This window comes from Oncorhynchus masou, chromosome 30, assembly GCF_036934945.1.
Source record: "Oncorhynchus masou masou isolate Uvic2021 chromosome 30, UVic_Omas_1.1, whole genome shotgun sequence".
Classification (NCBI taxonomy): Eukaryota; Metazoa; Chordata; class Actinopteri; order Salmoniformes; family Salmonidae; genus Oncorhynchus; species Oncorhynchus masou.
Genome location: NC_088241.1, coordinates 33,232,472 through 33,251,254, shown reverse-complemented (window position 1 = coordinate 33,251,254; position 18,783 = coordinate 33,232,472). Strand labels below are relative to the sequence as shown.

The following is an 18,783-nucleotide window of genomic DNA, read 5'->3' as shown; positions in this document are numbered from 1 at the left end:
AAGGCCAAAGGTATCAAGTCATTCTAGATGGTAAACCTATGGTGCATTTCCACTGTCAGGCTTTACACCTGTGTTTGGCCCAAAGATGTTGCCTTCTGAGGCCTGTCCCTGAAAAAAGCCTGGAGTGACACCAGTGGTTCAGTGGAAAAGCACCACTAGACCCCCTAAGTGCTGTTGGCCTGCTCCTGCTCAAACAGGGCCATGGCTAGGTGCGACCGCGAGGCCAGGCCCTCCAGGTTACTGAGCACACAGCGGTGGTAGATGTCCTCGCTGAAGCGCGGGTTGCACGCCCGCCGCACATACTTCTGCACTAGCGCCGGCTCCACCGCCCGGAACACGTGCAAGCCCGAGTAGCGCACGAAGATCTCGTACACGTCCATGCTCTCCAGCAGCTCGTCGTCGTCCAGGATGTCAGCGGCCATCTTGGTGCGCGACGCCATGTAGTCGGCGTTGTAGAAGCATGCCTCCTCGAAGACGTGGTGGTCGAAGCGTCCGTCGCGCAGGGCCTCGGCGGGGAAGGAGGCCAAGGTCTGCTGGTCGCGGTACATGATGGTCTGGCTGAACTCCTGGAAGTGGGTGGGGAAGAACACCTGCCAGTTGCTGATGGCGTTCATGCGGCAGCGGTTGAGGAAGTTGGCGTTGACCTTGGTCCACACCGAGGCCAGGAAGAAGAGCGTGTCCACCGGGTGCTTCTTGGAGATTATGTCCATCAGCTTGACCTGCGAGGGCACCTCCGTCTTCACGCTGATCCAGGGGATCCTCACGTTGCCGTAGCGCTTCTCCACCTCTCCGATCATGGCCTTGATGCCGGCGAACACGTCCGACTGGCTGACGCGCTGGGCGTCAAAGGGGTCGTAGACAAACAGGAAGGTGAGCAGGACATTGTCGTGCGTGTCCAGCGTGTTCATTGCATAGATGTCCAGGAAGTTACCCACAAAGTCCTGCTCGCGGGCCGAGACGGGCAGGATGACCTGCACCCGGGTGGCCTCCGTCACATAGGGCATGGGGATGATCTCAATGGTGCTGAGGGGGCGGAGCAGGCTGACCCGCTTGGCGATCACCTGGCTGTGACCTTTCTGTGTGAAGGCTTCCAGGGCCAGGTCCAGCACGTACTCCATGCCCCGGGTGGGGTCGAAGCGCCGGTAGCCGTTGAGCAGGCGGCGTTTCTTGAAGCGCAGCTGGGGCTGGTAGTGCTCGTTGAGGTGCTTCACGGCCGTCTCCAGCACGGCGCTCACGTCGGCCCAGTTGGCGCCACGCAGTTCACACTTGGGGGCATTGTCAGAGCATGAGTAGATGTGCTCCTCTGTGAAGTACTCCCAGTTGATGACCTCGAAACGAGTCTTTGGCATGAAGGGAGGATTGACCCCAATTGGCCAGATGGCCCCCACCTTACCCTCTGGGGTCAACTCACTCAGGTTGTTGATCTGGACCTGGACAAAAGACACAACCATAATGACACAACTGTGTTTGCATGTATCAAAAGCATCTTAAAATATTTATTTCTTCAATACTATATCAACAATGTTGAGGGTAGTTGAATCAAGGTTTAACTGTAATGGGTTGACATTCTCCTTGGTCAGCGTCTCTCAAAGCTTATTATAAGTGTATTTTATTGTATGTGTATGTATTGTATGAGGGGTGTATTGTGTTAGGGAATCATGTGATGCTTGTTGTATACTGTAGGCTATTTTCTAAGTGGAAGACTTTGCGTGATTTGATTCTTAATTGCCAGAGTTGATAAATAAAGTTGTATTGAATTGATTTACAAAGTTCACACTTTTAAACTGACGGATTGTTTACAAAATGACGTTAGCAGGTACATTTAGAATGAGTTGATGTCGGAATTTCAAACATCACATCCTCACAAAACGGTTTGGTCACTATTAAATGCCTAAATATTGGGTCAGACAGAAATATCTGCCCAGGCGTAGATTTTTGTAGAAATTGGTGAGGTATGTAGGAAAACCGACCATTTGCACACTGGACCCGTAACCAGTCAAACCAACACCAGTGCCGACTCCTCAAACAGCCAGAACCATACAGAAAGCCCATCTGATTCCATTAAACAAAATCAACCTGCAGCTGCTGTATCTGTAGGTAGGTCCAGTCCAGTTCGATCTGGCTGAAGCGTTTGTGCAGCCGGTACATGAGGCTGGGCTCTGACACAGGGTGGACTGTGAAGGCATTCTTAAACTGGGCACTGTCCTCTCGCTCTGGGTCTGCTTTCTTCCCCAGCTCAAAGGAGCGATATGTCATGTCCTGTAAGTAACATGCAAACAGCGGGGAGGGAAATGTTTAGCCATCCCGCAGGTAAGACAACTGATGGGTGTAGTCAAAGTATTGTAAATCATGATGACATAGCATTGATAAAAGACTGGTAATCGTTATTGAACAACTCTATAGACATGTTTTATAATAATGATGTCTTAGCTGTGTGTTTTACCTGGTGTACCTCCACACAGCTCAGACCCAGGTAGTCGATGATGCAGCGCCCAAGCCATTCGTCAGGCCTGACGCTGAGGATGACGTTGCGGCAGGTGTCCAGGTGGGGCTGCAGGTGGGCCAGCAGGCTGCGGGAGAGCAAGTAGCCATAACCCCCGTGGCAGTACCTGGCCCTCTCTTCCCCACCGATGAACTCCTCTGACCGGCCCATGTAGAGGTCCTGTCCCATGCTGAGGTGGCCCACCAGCTCGGCCAGCCTCTCGGCCTGCATGTAGGTGTCGTCCTGGGCCAGGAAAAACCAGTCGTAGTCCAAGCCATAGTGCTGGTGCAGGTAACGTACCGTCTCGTACATCAGCCACACGGGCCGGTCGTCGCCATGGGCCACCACCGTCATGCCGTGGGGGACCTTGGAGCTGCGCAGGCCCGTGAAGAAGAAGGTGCGGTGGAAGTGGTGGGCCACGGTGCGGTTCACCGCCACTGCCAGCGTGTTGAGGGTGGCCCGCGAGGTCAGCACGCCCACCAGAAGGCGCTCTCGGATGCCCAGCTCCGTGTGGAGGTAGCGCGTCCTGATCACAGAGGAGGCATTCAGAGGGACATTCACTGTTTCAAATCAAACTCACTCATTACTGAGCGGAGCTGGGTGATTTATTTTACTACATAGATGAAATAAGGAACAGGCCCTGTCTTATGGAGTGATTTACTATGCATTTACTAATGTACTATTTAACAATATGCTAATAAAAAGTTGTTACAATGTTATTTTTTCTACTTAAAAATGCACTTGTTATAAGTAAAGTTGGTTTAAAAATGTCTGGTAAATGACTATGTCAAGGTGAATGTAAGTCTTGAATGCGCCTAGTGTCCATTCTTGTCCAGATGGCTAGGTACTGGGATTGGATATCATTGCTGAACTTTACAGTGTAGACTTAACTCTCACCATCTGCAAAATGTAAGGATTTAGGCTATGACCAAAGGAGATCATAGTCATATTCAAGAGGTATCAAAATACAGTTAAGCCTTTCATAAAAGAAGACACTTCAATAAAATGTAATCATTCTGTCCCATGACTGACTGAAAACAAACCGTTCAAATGGTGGTCTCTTCAGACCCTCTAGGTTAACTGGCTAATTATAACTATCCAGGCCAATAATCCGCTTTAAGAGGTGATTCGGAGAGAAGTGATTAGTAGGACAGTAGGATTATCAAACTGTATGGGGTCAATTCCACAGTAACAGAGTTTTTGGATACTTAAAGTATGGCAAACAAAAACCATTGATTTCAAAGTTAAACAAACCATACATAATGCACAATTTCTACGGAACATTTGACAAAAATACAATGCAGATGTAAAATTTGGTAACAGAATGATGGTAAAAACTCCCTCCGTTTTAAGAGACTACATTTAACCAAAATTATGATTCAAAGATGTCTGCACAAAGAGTGGGGTGTCAGCTATGACACCTTGAGTTTGAAAACATATTATGCTTATTGAAGTGGATTAACACCCAGTAACAGAATGACATCATGGATCCCTGATATGTACTACACAGAAATGCATCATTATAAATGTCATTCTCTTCATCCTGAATAGGTACACAAAAGTATCTGATTCAGAGGGATTGGGTTAAATGCGGAAGAGACATTTGAGTTGAAAACATTCAGTTGTACAACTGACTAGGTATCCCCTTTCAACACACTGGCTATTATTCTAATGAGCTCCACCCCCAAAAAAGACCACATTTGTACCAATCTGTTTCACAAGTTTGGACATCTCAATACAGCACAGTGCAGTACATTATACTGTACTCATGTAGTGTGCTCTACTGTACAGTACTGACCTACACTCTGCTCTAATTTTCTTTACTGTACTCTGCTGTCCACGCTTGTGAAACAGACATCTTTGGTGAGCTATACCCCTGTATAGCACTGCCCCACTTTATTTACTGATTTCTCTGAGCTATTGTCTATTGTCCTTGAGAACTATGATACACTCATTGTGTTGAGCGATTTTAATATTCATGTTGACAAAGATACTGACTCCAAGGCCATTGAACATATTAATCTTTTGAGCTCTATGGACTTTATCCAACATGTTACTGGGCTCATCCATAACCGCTGCCACACTCTGGACCTGGTTATTACCAATGGGCTTTCTATTGACAAATACTCTATTATTGATGTTGCCTTATCTGGTCACCACTGAGTATTTTTTACTACCTTGTTGCCCACAGCACAGGGTAAAACTAAACGCATTATTCATTTTTACTGCAGTGGGCTAAATCAGGGTTACAGAGTGATTCTTGGTAGTCTTACACAAATCTAATTTGAAACAAAAGTATACACCTTACACACATGGCTATGGACTTAAAAGAAGTAGAGTTGAAATGTACTACATTTTGAGTTTATCCCAATATTACAATTTATATATACAGAACAAAAATAAACGCAACATCTAAAGTGTTGGTCCCATATTTCATGAGCTGAAATAAAAGATCTCTGAAATTTTCCATATGCACAAAAAGCTTATTTCTCTGTTTGTGAGCATTTCTCATTTGCCAAGATAATCCATCCACCTGACAGGTGTGGCATATCAAGATGTTGATTAAAGAGCATGATCAATACACAGGTCCACCTTGTGCGGGGGACAAAAAAAGGCCACCAAAATGTGCAGTTGTGTCACACAACACAATGCCACAGATGGCTCAAGTTGAGGGAGCATGCAATTGGCATGCTGACAGCAGGAATTTCCATCAGAGCTGTTGCCAGATAATTTAATGTTAATTTCTCTACCATAAGCCGCCTCCCAACGTCGTTTTAGAGAATTTGGCAGTATGTCCAACCGGCCTCACAACTGCAGACCACATGTAACCATGCCAGCCCAGGACCTTCACATCCGTCTTCTTCGCTTGCAGGCCAAGCTACCCGGACAGCTGATGAAACTGAGAAGTATTTCTGTTTGTAATCTAGCCATTTTGTGGGGAAAAACTAATTCTGATTGGCTGGGCCTGGCTCCCCAGTGGGTTAGACAGAGAAACACTGGATGTTGTTTTATTTTATAATCTTTATTAATTATGAAATTATGGAAAATATTGATAACATTCCACCCATGAGGCCAAAGATGGCTCTTTAGGTCATTAATTACAGGAAAGGGCTACGAAACACTAACTTACCTCTGAGGTTGCTGCAGATGTTGCTGCAGATGACCCATTCTGCCGTCCTCTTGTGATGACTTAGTTCATAACTTTAATGTCAAAGTAAGGGTAGCCATTGATGCCATAGCTCCAGTAAGGTTGAAAAAGGACACATCTAAACGGAGAGCCCCTTGGATGAGTGAGGAAACAAATCAATTAAAGAGAAATTGCAGAAAGGCAGAGCAGAAGTGGAGAAAGTCAAAGTTCCAGGTCCACTATGGTATTTTGAGAGAGCAACTTGGCTATACACAGTGTACAAAACATTAAGGACACCTGCTCTTTCTATGACATAGAAATCTGAATCCAGGTGAAACCTATGATGCTTTATTGATGTCACTTGTTAAATCTATTTAAAATCAGTGCAGATGAAGGGGAGGAGACAGGTTAAAGAATGATTTTTAAGCCTTCAGATGTTTGAGACATGGATTGTGTATGTGTGCCATTCAGAGAGCAAACCTATGTGAACATTCCTCCACATATAAATGTGATGAGTTTGCAGCATATGCCAGAGACAAGATAATAAACATTAGGCTGAGTATCAGTCAAGCAAGATCTGATGAGAAGTTTGATGATATGTGCCTACCACGCAAAGGCACTGTGGAGCTATTTCCCCTGGTTGACGCAGACATGCTCAGGAAAGTGATATCACAACTTAAGTCTTTTACCTGCCTTCTCGATCCTACCCCACCCCTTCTTTAAAACAGTTTTTTATTGCATATCTGAAGAAATGCAAGCTATTGTTAATCCCTCCCTGTTCACGGGCACTTTCCACACTGCACTACAAATTGCTATGGTGAAACGCCTTCAGAAGAAAAGTCATCTAGTCTTTAGCTTTTAGCAATTTTCAGTCAATCTCCAACCTTCCGTTCTTAAAACAAAATTCTGGAGAAATTGATATTCAAACAGCTAAATTATTTTTTAAGTACCAACTGTATTTTTGAAAATGTTCCATTTGGTTTTCGTGCCCCCCAAGGCACAGAGACAGCCTTAGTTAAGGTGGTCAATTATCTTAGCTCCAACAAAGATGCCAAACAGCTCTCTGTCCTTGTACTCTTGGATTTAAGTGCTGCATTCAACACTGTTTACCATGATGTCCTTCTGGACAGACTGGAGAGGTGGGTTGTCCTCTCTGGTCCAGTTCTAAATTTGTTTAGGACAGGGGTTCGCAAAATATTTGGGCCAACGACCTCATTTTGATAACTGAAAATTCTCATTGAAAAACAATGTACTTAATTTTTTTATTTGTATTTTTTTATTGTGTGGCTATGGCAGTCAATTGCAAAACATTCTAACAGTATTTCTGATTGCATTCTCAACTCAACATCATATACATTTAATGAGGGGCTGTGACAGTCAGTTGCAAATTAGCCTGACATAATTTCCCTTATCTCACCACCACGAATGAGATGGGTCTGCTTGAGGCATGTCGCGTCGGAGCTTCTCAAAGTCAGCGGGCATGGTCGACAGTGTGCACCTAAATCTCTCCTGTCACATCAAACCTGGATCAATATTTGTTTTTAATGCACTGAATCAGCATACCACAAGTTTTACACATCAGAGGGAGACTGCACAGTATTTTCATTTGTATTTTTTTATTTCACCTTTATTTAACCAGGTAGGCTAGTTGAGAACAAGTTCTCATTAACAACTGCGACCTGGACAAGATCAAGCATAGCAGTGAACAGACAACAACACAGAGTTACACATGGAGTAAACAATAAACAAGTCAATAACACAGTAGAAGGAAAAAAATAGAAAAAAAAGAGTCTATATACATTGTGTGCAAAAGGCATGAGTAATAATTACAATTTAGCAGATTAACACTGGAGTGATAAATGATCAGATGATCATGTGCAGGTAGAGTGCACTGGTGTGCAAAAGGGCAGAAAAGTAAATAAATAAAAACAGTATGGGGATGAAGTAGGTAAATTGGGTGGGCTATTTACCGATGGACTATGTACAGCTGCAGCGATCGGTTAGCTGCTCAGATAGCAGATGTTTAAAGTTGGTGAGGGAAATAAAAGTCTCCAACTTCAGCAATTTTTGCAATTCGTTCCAGTCACAGGAAGCAGAGAACTGGAAGGAAAGGCGGCCAAATGAGGTGTTGGCTTTAGAGTTGATCAGTGAGATACACCTGCTGGAGCGCATGCTACGGGTGGGTGTTGCCATCGTGACCAGTGAACTGAGATAGGGCGGAGCTTTGCCTGGCATGGACTTGTAGATGACCTGGAACCAGTGGGTCTGGCGACGAATATGAAGCGAGGGCCAGCCGACTAGAGCATACAGGTCGCAGTGGTGGGTGGTATAAGGTGCTTTAGTAACAAAACGGATGGCACTGTGATAAACTGCATCCAGCTTGCTGAGTAGAGTATTGGAAGCTATTTTGTAGATGACATCGCCGAAGTCGAGGATCGGTAGGATAGTCCGTTTTACTAGGGTAAGTTTGGCGGTGTGAGTGAAGGAGGCTTTGTTGCGAAATAGAAAGCCAATTCTAGATTGGAGATGTTTGAAATGAGTCTGGAAGGAGAGTTTACAGTCTAGCCAGACACCTAGGTACTTATAGATGCCCACATATTCTAGGTCGGAACCATCCAGGGTGGTGATGCTAGTCGGTCGTGCAGGTGCAGGCAGCGAATGGTTGAAAAGTATGCATTTTGTTTTACTAGCGTTTAAGAGCAGTTGGAGGCCACGGAAGGAGTGTTGTATGGCATTGAAGCTCGTTTGGAGGTTCGATAGCACAGTGTCCAAGGAAGGGCCAGAGGTATACAGAATGGTGTCGTCTGCGTAGAGGTGGATCAGGGAATCGCCCGCAGCAAGAGTAACATCTTGATATATACAGAGAAAAGAGTCGGCCCAAGAATTTAACCCTGTGGCACCCCCATTGAGACTGCCTGAGAACCGGAAAACATGCCCTCCGATTTGACACACTGAACTCTGTCTGCAAAGACAGGTGAACCAGGCAAGGCAGTCATTAGAAAAACCGAGGCTACTGAGTTTGCCGTTAAGAATATGGTGATTGACAGAGTCAAAAGTCTTGGCCAGGTCAATGAAGACGGCTGCACAGTACTGTCTTTTATCGATGGTGGTTATGATAATGTTTAGTACCTTGAGCGTGGCTGAGGTGCACCTGTGACCGGCTCGGAAACCGGATTGCACAGCGGAGAAGGTACGGTGGGATTCGAGATGGTCGGTGATCTGTTTGTTAACTTGGCTTTCGAAGACCTTAGATAGGCAGGGCAGGATGGATATAGGTCTGTAACAGTTTGGGTCCAGGGTGTTTCCCCCTTTGAAGAGGGGGATGACCGCGGCAGCTTTCCAATCCTTGGGGGATCTCAGATGATACGAAAGAGAGGTTGAACAGGCTGGTAATAGGGGTTGCGACAATGGTGGCGGATAGTTTCAGAAATAGAGGGTCCAGATTGTCAAGCCCAGCTGATTTGTATGGGTCCAGGTTTTGCAGCACTTTCAGAACATCTGCTATCTGGATTTGGGTAAAGGAGAAGCTGGGGAGGCTTGGGCGAGTAGCTGCGGGAGGGGGGGGGGGCGGAGCTGTTGGCCGAGGTTGGAGTAGCCAGGAGGAAGGCATGGCCAGCCGTTGAGAAATGCTTCTTGAAGTTTTCGATTATCATGGATGTATCGGTGGTGACCGTGTTACCTAGCCTTAGTGCAGTGGGCAGCTGTGAGGGGGTGCTCTTGTTCTCCATGGACTTTAGTGTCCCAGAACTTTTTGGAGTTAGAGCTACAGGATGCAAATTTCTGCTTGAAAAAGCTGGCCTTCGCTGACTGTATTGGTTCCTGACTTCCCTGAACAGTTGCATATCGCGGTGGCTATTCGATGCTATTGCAGTCCGCCACAGGATGTTTTTGTGCTGGTCGAGAGCAGTCAGGTCTGGAGTTAACCAAAGGCTATATCTGTTCTTAGTTCTGCATTTTTTTGAACAGAGCATGTTTATCTAAGATGGTGAGAAAGTTACTTTTAAAGAATGACCAGGCATCCTCAACTGACGGTATGAGGTCAATATCCTTCCAGGATACCCGGGCCAGATCAATTAGAAAGGCCTGCTCGCAGAAGTGTTTCAAGGAGCGTTTGACAGTGATGAGGGGTGGACTCAAAGTATTCCCTTTGAGTCCGATCCAAAACTCCTACATAGTGACCCGTGAATGCGGCCACATGACAGCTCGATCAGCTGTTCGATTTCACTTCCCGGCAAGCTCACGGAGCCAGGATCACAGTCAAAATGGATTTAGCTGATTCAGTCACTCATCTGTAGAATTTTTGTTTTTCCCTTGCATGCTTGCGTTCAGTTCAGTCAGTTTCCCAAATGTCTGTTACACAGGCAATGAGACATTTTATTTGTTTACACAGAGTCAACAGAGTCAAGTCTTTTTTTAAATATATATTTTTTACATCCATTACGAATGACAGTTCCCCTCTCAATTCAAAAGATCTTTCCAACACTTCTCCTCGATAACCACCAAGCCTGTGTGAAATAGAACATTGTCCTGCTCTGATCCCATATCTCCACCTAGTTTTGCAAACAGGTGTGCACGAAGTAGTTTACAATAGAAGTTACCTGGGGCGTATATCAGTTCTGCGCTCAGTTCTTTTTCCGCCAGTTGCTCTCGGTGTATCTCCATTATAGCTCAGTTTGTGTATCATACAATGCGTCCATATAGCAGAGGGAGACGCATTATAACTCGCGTGCAGAGGCCTGCCCGCCATCCCATGATAGATGGAGCCCCATTTGTGCAAAAGCCATGGAATCTGTTATTCGTTAATATAGCCATGTAGCACCCTGAACATCCCATGTGCCGTTTCATGATCGGGAATTGTGAGCCCCCCAAAAAAAGATGTCCTCCAGAATAGCATCCTCTGACATGTAGCGAACAAAGGTCAATGCATCTCAGCCCGAACAGCTAATATCCATTTGGAGAGCATGAGGTGGGGAGTTTGAGTAGTTCACTCAGAGTTTCCACTTGATTTCTAGCTATACCATCAATTATTAGTTTCACAGTGTTATCTGACAAAGGTATTGATGTGAGTGTCTATGCCTCTGCCTCACTACACATTGTTTCCGCCATATCAATTGTGCCTAGGAATATCAAAGTCTCTGCAACAGTGTATGGTTTCATAGCATAGCGGGCTTAGCCATTCACCGTGGGAATGATTCAAGTGCAACGGTTAAGTGCAGCCTTTTCACACAATCTAAGGGCTCTCTGGGTGAATTTTAACTTTTAGATTTGTATAATTGTCAACCACATTACAATGATTGAGAGACAAAGATGATATTTTAATATATACAATACCAGTCAAAAGTGTGGACACCTACTCATTTTTCAATTTGTATATTTTATTATTATATATATTTTTTATTTAACTAGGCAAGCCAGTTAAGAACAAATTCTTATTTACAATAATGCCATGGAACTCCCAATCACGACCAGATGTGATAGTCTGGATTCGAACCAGGGACTGTAGTGACACCTCTTGCACTGAGATGCAGTTTCTTAGACCGCTGCGCCGTTCAATGGCTTTTCTTTATTAGTACTATTTTCTACATTGTAGAATAATAGTGAAGACATCTAAACTATGAAATAACACTTATGGGATCATGTAGTAACCAAAAAAAAGTGTTAAATCAAAATATATTTTATATTTGAGATTCTTCAAAGTAGCCACCCTTTGCCTTGATGACAGCTTTGCACACTCTTGGCATTCTCTTGGCAAATTTGGATTTGTTTAACACTTTTCTGGTTACTACATTATTCCATAATATTTGTTTTATACAAGATTGTTATTTCCTAGTTGTGATGTCTTCAATATTATTCTACAATGTAGAAAATAGTTTAAAAATATACAAATAAGAAAAACCCTTGAATGAGTAGGTGTGTCCAAACCTTTGACTGGTACTGTACGTATATTTCGTGTTAGAGAAAAGGTGCATATTTTCTAAAGGTCTGTCTTGATCAAAACGTCTGCCCCCATCGCTGTGAACGTCTCACTGAGCTATAGCTTGGCTTCCTGAACCCGTTAGGAACTTGCCTTTCATCTCATATGAATCTACTATTTTAGATTACTGGCTATAAATCAATGTTTGAATGTGCTACAGCGACAAAACCACTCCCTCCTGCTGCATTACAATGTAAGGATTCCAGACATATGCTTTGCTGGTGGCTGTGACGTAGAGTTCTGATGGACAGTAGGAAGAGAGAATGAAATGGTAGGAGGGACATCCCTGCTTCAAGTGGTATCGGATTTCACATCCTGCTTCACACAGGCATAAGAGACATAATCCTGTATCTATGAGAATCTGGGCTACCGCTCAATGCAAGCTATTTTGATCTATGGTGTCCACATATTGATTTTATGCGAAAATGTCGGTCGGAACCGGCACCAGAAACACTCAGGTCCCAAAAAGAGGGGACTTTACATCTAAACAAATATAGACTCTTAGCTTTCATTTGACACCAAATTTGATGTGCTCCTATGAACTTCCCGTTAGTACTCAAGCCAGGGTTCTTTACATGGAATTGGCCATGGGCTTTAAAAAAAAATCTTTATCAAGGGGTGAAATGTCAGTAGCGGTCTAATAGCATTGGCCATCTCTTTCTTTTCCTTCCTTTTTTAACAACTTTCATATAGCCTAAGAAATGATGGTATCTGTTCCCTAAATGTGTAGGCCAACATATTCCACATCATATCAACCAGAGTGGTTTAGACCCAGTACGAACAGATAAAATCCGTTTAAAAATGGGTGAACAAACAACGAAAATCTGTGAGAATCAAACAGACAGTGGCCTATAAAGGCCTTCCTTTTGAAACAACGTGTGATGCATCTGCAGTGAAAGTCATGATTTGCGTCATTCACATATCGATGACGAATTTGGCAATGTTAGCGGGTTGCATAAGCGTTAGTTCCCAGAAAACACCACTCATATGCCTCGCACTGGGGTGCATTATTTTTTATAACAGTTATAAAAGAGGATTTCATAAAAGAGTTCCAATAGATCTGCATAGATTTTTAAGCAGTGTCTTCCTTTTGGTCATTTCCATGTAGTAGTAGCCATGAGTACAAACATGTCAAGTTCATAGGAGCATGTCAAATGAAAGAGCACGACAAAAAATGATAAAAAAATATATATATACAGTGCCTTGCGAAAGTATTCGGCCCCCTTGAACTTTGCGACCTTTTGCCACATTTCAGGCTTCAAACATAAAGATATAAAACTGTATTTTTTTGTGAAGAATCAACAACAAGTGGGACACAATCATGAAGTGGAACGACATTTATTGGATATTTCAAACGTTTTTAACAAATCAAAAACTGAAAAATTGGGCGTGCAAAATTATTCAGCCCCTTTACTTTCAGTGCAACAAACTCTCTCCAGAAGTTCAGAGAGGATCTCTGAATGATCCAATGTTGACCTAAATGACTAATGATGATAAATACAATCCACCTGTGTGTAAGCAAGTCTCCGTATAAATGCACCTGCACTGTGATAGTCTCAGAGGTCATGTTAAAAGCGCAGAGAGCATCATGAAGAACAAGGAACACACCAGGCAGGTCTGAGATACTGTTGTGAAGAAGTTTATAGCCGGATTTGGATACAAAAAGATTTCCCAAGCTTTAAACATCCCAAGGAGCACTCTGCAAGCGATAATATTGAAATGGAAGGAGTATCAGACCACTGCAAATCTACCAAGACATGTACGTCCCTCTAGACTTTAAGCTCAAACAAGGAGAAGACTGATCAGAGATGCAGCCAAGAGGCCCATGATCACTCTGGATGAACTGCAGAGATCTACAGCTGAGGTGGGAGACTCTGCCCATAGGACAACAATCAGTCGTATATTGCACAAATCTGGCCTTTATGGAAGAGTGGCAAGAAGAAAGCCATTTCTTAAAGAAATCCATAAAAAGTGTCGTTTAAAGTTTGCCACAAGCAACCTGGGAGACACACCAAACATGTGGAAGAAGGTGCTCTGGTCAGATGAAACCAAAATTGAACCTTTTGGCAACAATGCAAAACGTTATGTTTGGCGTAAAAGCAACACAGCTCATCACCCTGACCACACCATCCCCACTGTCAAACATGGTGGTGGCAGCATCATGGTTTGGGCCTGCTTTTCTTCAGCAGGGACAGGGAAGATGGTTAAAATTGATGGGAAGATGGATGGAGCCAAATACAGGACCATTCTGGAAGAAAACCTGATGGAGTCTGCAAAAGACCTGAGACTGGGACGGAGATTTGTCTTCCAACAAGACAATGATCCAAAACATAAAGCAAAATCTACAATGGAATGGTTCAAAAATAAACATATCCAGGTGTTAGAATGGCCAAGTCAAAGTCCAGACCTAAATCCAATCGAGAATCTGTGGAAAGAACTGAAAACTGCTGTTCACAAATGCTCTCCATCCAACCTCACTGAGCTCGAGCTGTTTTGCAAGGAGGAATGGGAAAAAATTTCAGTCTCTCGATGTGCAAAACTGATAGAGACATACCCCAAGCGGCTTACAGCTGTAATCGCAGCAAAAGGTGGCGCTACAAAGTATTAACTTAAGGGGGCTGAATAATTTTGCACGCCCAATTTTTCAGTTTTTGATTTGTTAAAAAAGTTTGAAATATCCAATAAATATCGTACCACTTCATGATTGTGTCCCACTTGTTGTTGATTCTTCACAAAAAAAATACAGTTTTATATCTTTATGTTTGAAGCCTGAAATATGGCAAAAGGTCGCAAAGTTCAAGGGGGCCGAATACTTTCGCAAGGCACTGTATATGTATGTGCAATAAGCAAAATTCTTTGATTTGTCAAACAGATAAAAGGGGCCTCAGAAAACATCTACCAGAAAGTCTTAAAAGGTATCACAAAACAATAATATTGAAGTAAATACCGCTGGCAACTAATATAAACACTTTTTTCTGCCTTCTGTAAGTTTAAGAAACATTGCCTTGTGCCTTGAAATTCCTTTACCAAAAACCCACAGATCTTTCCCTCATGTGAAGGGAGGACAATGAAAGTTCACAGAACTATCAAGGTAGACCTATCAATTAGTTAGTGTTTTTACTGATACCAATTTTGTATATGAATTATTAAGTCATTAAAAATCTAAATTCTGTTATCAAATCGGTCAGCCTGCCCTGGATTTCAGCGCCTACCCCGGCCAAACCCTCCTTTAACCGAGACGACGCTGGGACAATAGTATGCCGCCCTATGGGACTCACAATCACAGCCAGTTGTGATACATCCCGGGATCAAACCCGGATCTGTAGTGACGCCTCTAGCACTGCGATGCAGTGCCTTAAACCGCTGCGCCATACAGTTCCAAAGTACAGCACAGTTGAGTAGATTATCAGGAGAGTAGAGTACAGTACAAAGTAGAGAACACCAGAGTTGAGTACACTGTACTGAACTATAGTCTTCTGAACTATACTTGACTTTACTGTACTTTGATGTCCAAACTTGTGAAACATAAACGTCTATGATTGGTCGGATCCAGACCAACCAAATTTGGTCGTTTGTTGGCGGAGCTCATTAAAAAAATAGCCAGTGTGTAGAATAATACCCAAATATACATAAAGGAGGATATTGCATATTTCTACCTGTGTGTACCTATTCAGGATACATCACCATGAAGAGAATAATATTCATATCCATAATTATGCATTTCTGTGTAGTATAGATCAGGGACACATGATAAAATTATGTTACGGCAATTCTGTTACTGGGTGTAAATCCACTTCACTTACTGTAGTTCAATAACCTAGAGATTTTTTCAAACTCAAGGTGTCAAGTCATGGCTGGGGCGGCAGGGTATCCTAGTGGTTAGAGCGTTGGACTTGTAACCGAAAGCTTGCAAGTTCATATCCCCAAGCTGACAAGGTACAAATCTGTCGTTCAGCCCCTGAACAGGCAATTCACCCACCGTTCCTAGGCCGTCATTGAAAATAAGAATTTGTTCTTAACTGACTTGCCTAGTAAAATAAATAAATAGCTGACACCCCATTCCTTCTGCAGACAACTTTATATCTTAATTTGGAGAAGATATTTAAGAATTTTTGGATAACATGGTCACATTAAAAACAGAGGAAGATTTTACCTAAATTGTGTTACAAAACTTTGCATCTGCACCTTTCTTCCAATAAATGTGTTTGTAGAATTGTATGTGTAAATTGTTAAAAGTAATCATTGTGCATAGAGTTGTATGGTTTGTTAAACTTTGAAATCAATGGATTTTGTTTGGTATCCATTTTAAGTGAAAAACCTGCCCATTTGCAAATCTCTGAAACCTAGTGTTAGGCTAGGATGTGTTATTCCTCTGTGCATCCATCCCAAAATGCTCACCTGAGGACCTTCTTGTGTGGTTTGTTGGGGTCCTTGTGGTATGGTATGATGCGTGGCTGGAAGTCCTCATTCCCAGGACCACCTCTCTGGTCCCCATGGGGGTCTCCCCTGTTGCTGCCCAGGAAGAGACCCCTATTGCCCAGTTCATCTCCACACGAGTCAAATGTGTCTCCCTGGGTCCAGGAGACCATCAGCAGGCTCAGGCTGCATCCCAAAGAGAGCCCCAGGATAAGTGGGAAAGCAGGCGTGAACACGGCCAGGAAGGAGGAAAGACGCATAACGAAGAGGTGGACTTCAGTGCTGTCAATCAAGTTTTATGTTTACGTTCCTCTGAAATTCTCCACGAACATTTGTAGAATGCTGTTTAAAACCATGTAATCGCCCTTTTGGTGAAGTGCCAACCACTTTCAAGCTCGGTTCAGTCAAATCTGATAAATTGTCACAATCCTGGCTGTGCTGCACCATGGAGTAGATAGCTCACTACATCCTTATCAGTGCCATTTAAAGATAAGGTACTATAAGGTATTTACTATAGAATAACTTGACACACTGAACAGACAGCTGTATTGACTGCCTCAATACCTAGCTACTGTAATAGGCTTCTGTCCAATAATAAACCATCTAGCTAGCTAGTAGGCTAACAAGTACGCTAGCCAGCTGAAATAACCATTTGCAATTGGCTTGCTACGAGTCAACTAGCTAGTGAGGTGGCTGGCTAGTGTCCCCAGCTAGCTAGCGACATACAATGAAACCAGGGCTTTACACTGCTGTAACGTTGTTCATATTTGAGATAATTATCCTGACAAAACGACAACATCCAAGCCTCGGTATCGGGTAGCAAGCTACCTAGTTAATGGTGTTAGTCCTTCGTTCTCTCCCCAAAACAATGAGTGTTTTCCTCTCCATTTTTGTTCATGCAGGCGCAGTTATCCATATTTTGTCTGTCGGTGGTCAGAAAACGATGAAATTCCATGTCAGCGTGATCCACAGAAACACAGAATGCATGCTGTCTTTTCTTCAAATTATGTCAGGCTAATGATGTAGCTACAGTAGTTTACCAAGTCGACCTTTTTTCCTCTCACTTCCTCAAAGTGAGTAATTCACCGCCTCCAAGTAAAGCATCTCTTTAAAATCTTCATGAATTAATTTAAACAAATGCTACTTGTCAGAGAGAAACCTTCCGGAAAGCGTGTCGTGCACTGGATAAGGTACTATCTGAAAATATTGCTTCTCATTCTGCACTGCGCTTATGGGGCAAAATGCTGTCAGACACGTCGTCATGAGACGTCTGTAGAGGGGGTCTCTGATGGGCCCTTCAAATTCAATACCACCCAGTATTTGGAATGCTTCATTCTATTTTTTTCCCTTCATTTTCTTGCATTCAAAAAGATACATTGTATGCATCCAGAACAGTAGTGAGGAAAATATTTTGCTAAAATCTTATTTGAAGGGGGTAGGGAATCTAATCATTCCTTTTATGTGACTCAACTCAAATTTGATATCAAAGATTGCTGTGCTGGCAACACTCATTGGGCACATATCCAAATCATTACTTTATTTTGTAAATCAGTCTGATTACTCATGGACCAATACATTTGATTTAATATCCACCTTATTACTTTATTATCCATCCTTTCAACATTCCATAATCTGAAACTAACCCTGATTCAGATGACCATCCTACCCATGCTAGATTACGGAGACATAATTTATAGATCGTCAGGTAAGGGTGCTCTCGAGCAGCTAGATGTTCTTTACCATTCGGGCATCAGATATGCCACCAATGCTCCTGATAGAACACACCACTGTACTCTTCTGTAAACTGGTCATTTCTTTGTACCCGTCGCAAGACCCACCCATGCTTATTTATAAAACCCTCTTAGGCCTCACTCCCCCCTATCTGAGATGCCTACTACTACCCTCATCCTCCACATACAACACCCGTTCTGCCAGTGACATTCTGCTAAAGGTCCCTGTAGTATCTGGGATCTACATCTGTTTATATTAGTTACTATGTTGTTACTAAGCAGTAATGCATTACGGCAGTGTTACGTTACTACACATAATAGAAAATGCACATGCGCACTAGGGTGCCGGGAACTGTAGAGCACGTGTGGTTTTGACTAAACGAAAACTAACTGTACTCCCGTCTCCCGCCTGGTCATTTCTCCACAACAAATACTACAGTCCCCAAAGTACCTACATCCCTGAGTCGCTGCTCTTTTCAGTTCGCTGCAGCTAGCGACTGTAACGAGCTGCAACAAACACTCAAACTGGACTGTTTTAACTCAATCCCTTCATTCAAAGACTCAATCATGGACACTTAGTGACAGTTGTGGCTGCTTTGCGTGATGTGTTGTCTACCTGCTTGCCCATTGTGCTGTTGTCTGTGCACAATAATGTTTTTTTTTTTTTAGTGGTGGATCAGCCTAATATTGCGGGAATCCCATTTCATTTCCAATCCCCCATATATTTTTGGGGTACATATGTATATCCATATACAGTGGGGCAAAAAAGTATTTAGTCTGCCACCAATTGTGCAAGTTCTCCTGCTTAAAAAGATGAGAGGCCTGTCATTTTCATCATAGGTACACTTCAACTATGATAGACAAAATGAGAGAAAAAAAAATCCAGAAAATCACTTTGTAGGATTTTTAATGAATTTATTTGCAAATTACAGAAACACTGTTTTGAAGTGAACCCTATATCGAAAGTGTCTATGGCATGATTGTTGTACAGGAATTTGTAGCATTTCCCGTGTTTGGAATACCTGTTCCTGTCAAACCCTGTATCTTGCAAAAA

At 43.2% G+C, this 18,783-nt stretch overlaps 1 protein-coding gene across 1 annotated transcript; it reads right to left on the bottom strand.

Moving 5' to 3' along the window:
- Positions 1-156: 156 nt before the first annotated feature.
- Positions 157-17,247, bottom strand: LOC135522549 (chondroitin sulfate glucuronyltransferase-like). The gene is made up of 4 exons (XM_064948916.1): positions 15,982-17,247; positions 2,444-3,008; positions 2,077-2,259; positions 157-1,430 (listed from the first exon to the last, which is right to left on the bottom strand). Exons 1-4 carry the CDS (start codon positions 16,257-16,259, stop codon positions 165-167), a joined length of 2,292 nt encoding a protein of 763 aa, XP_064804988.1. The 5' UTR covers positions 16,260-17,247; the 3' UTR covers positions 157-164.
- Between the last annotated feature and the right edge of the window lie 1,536 nt (positions 17,248-18,783).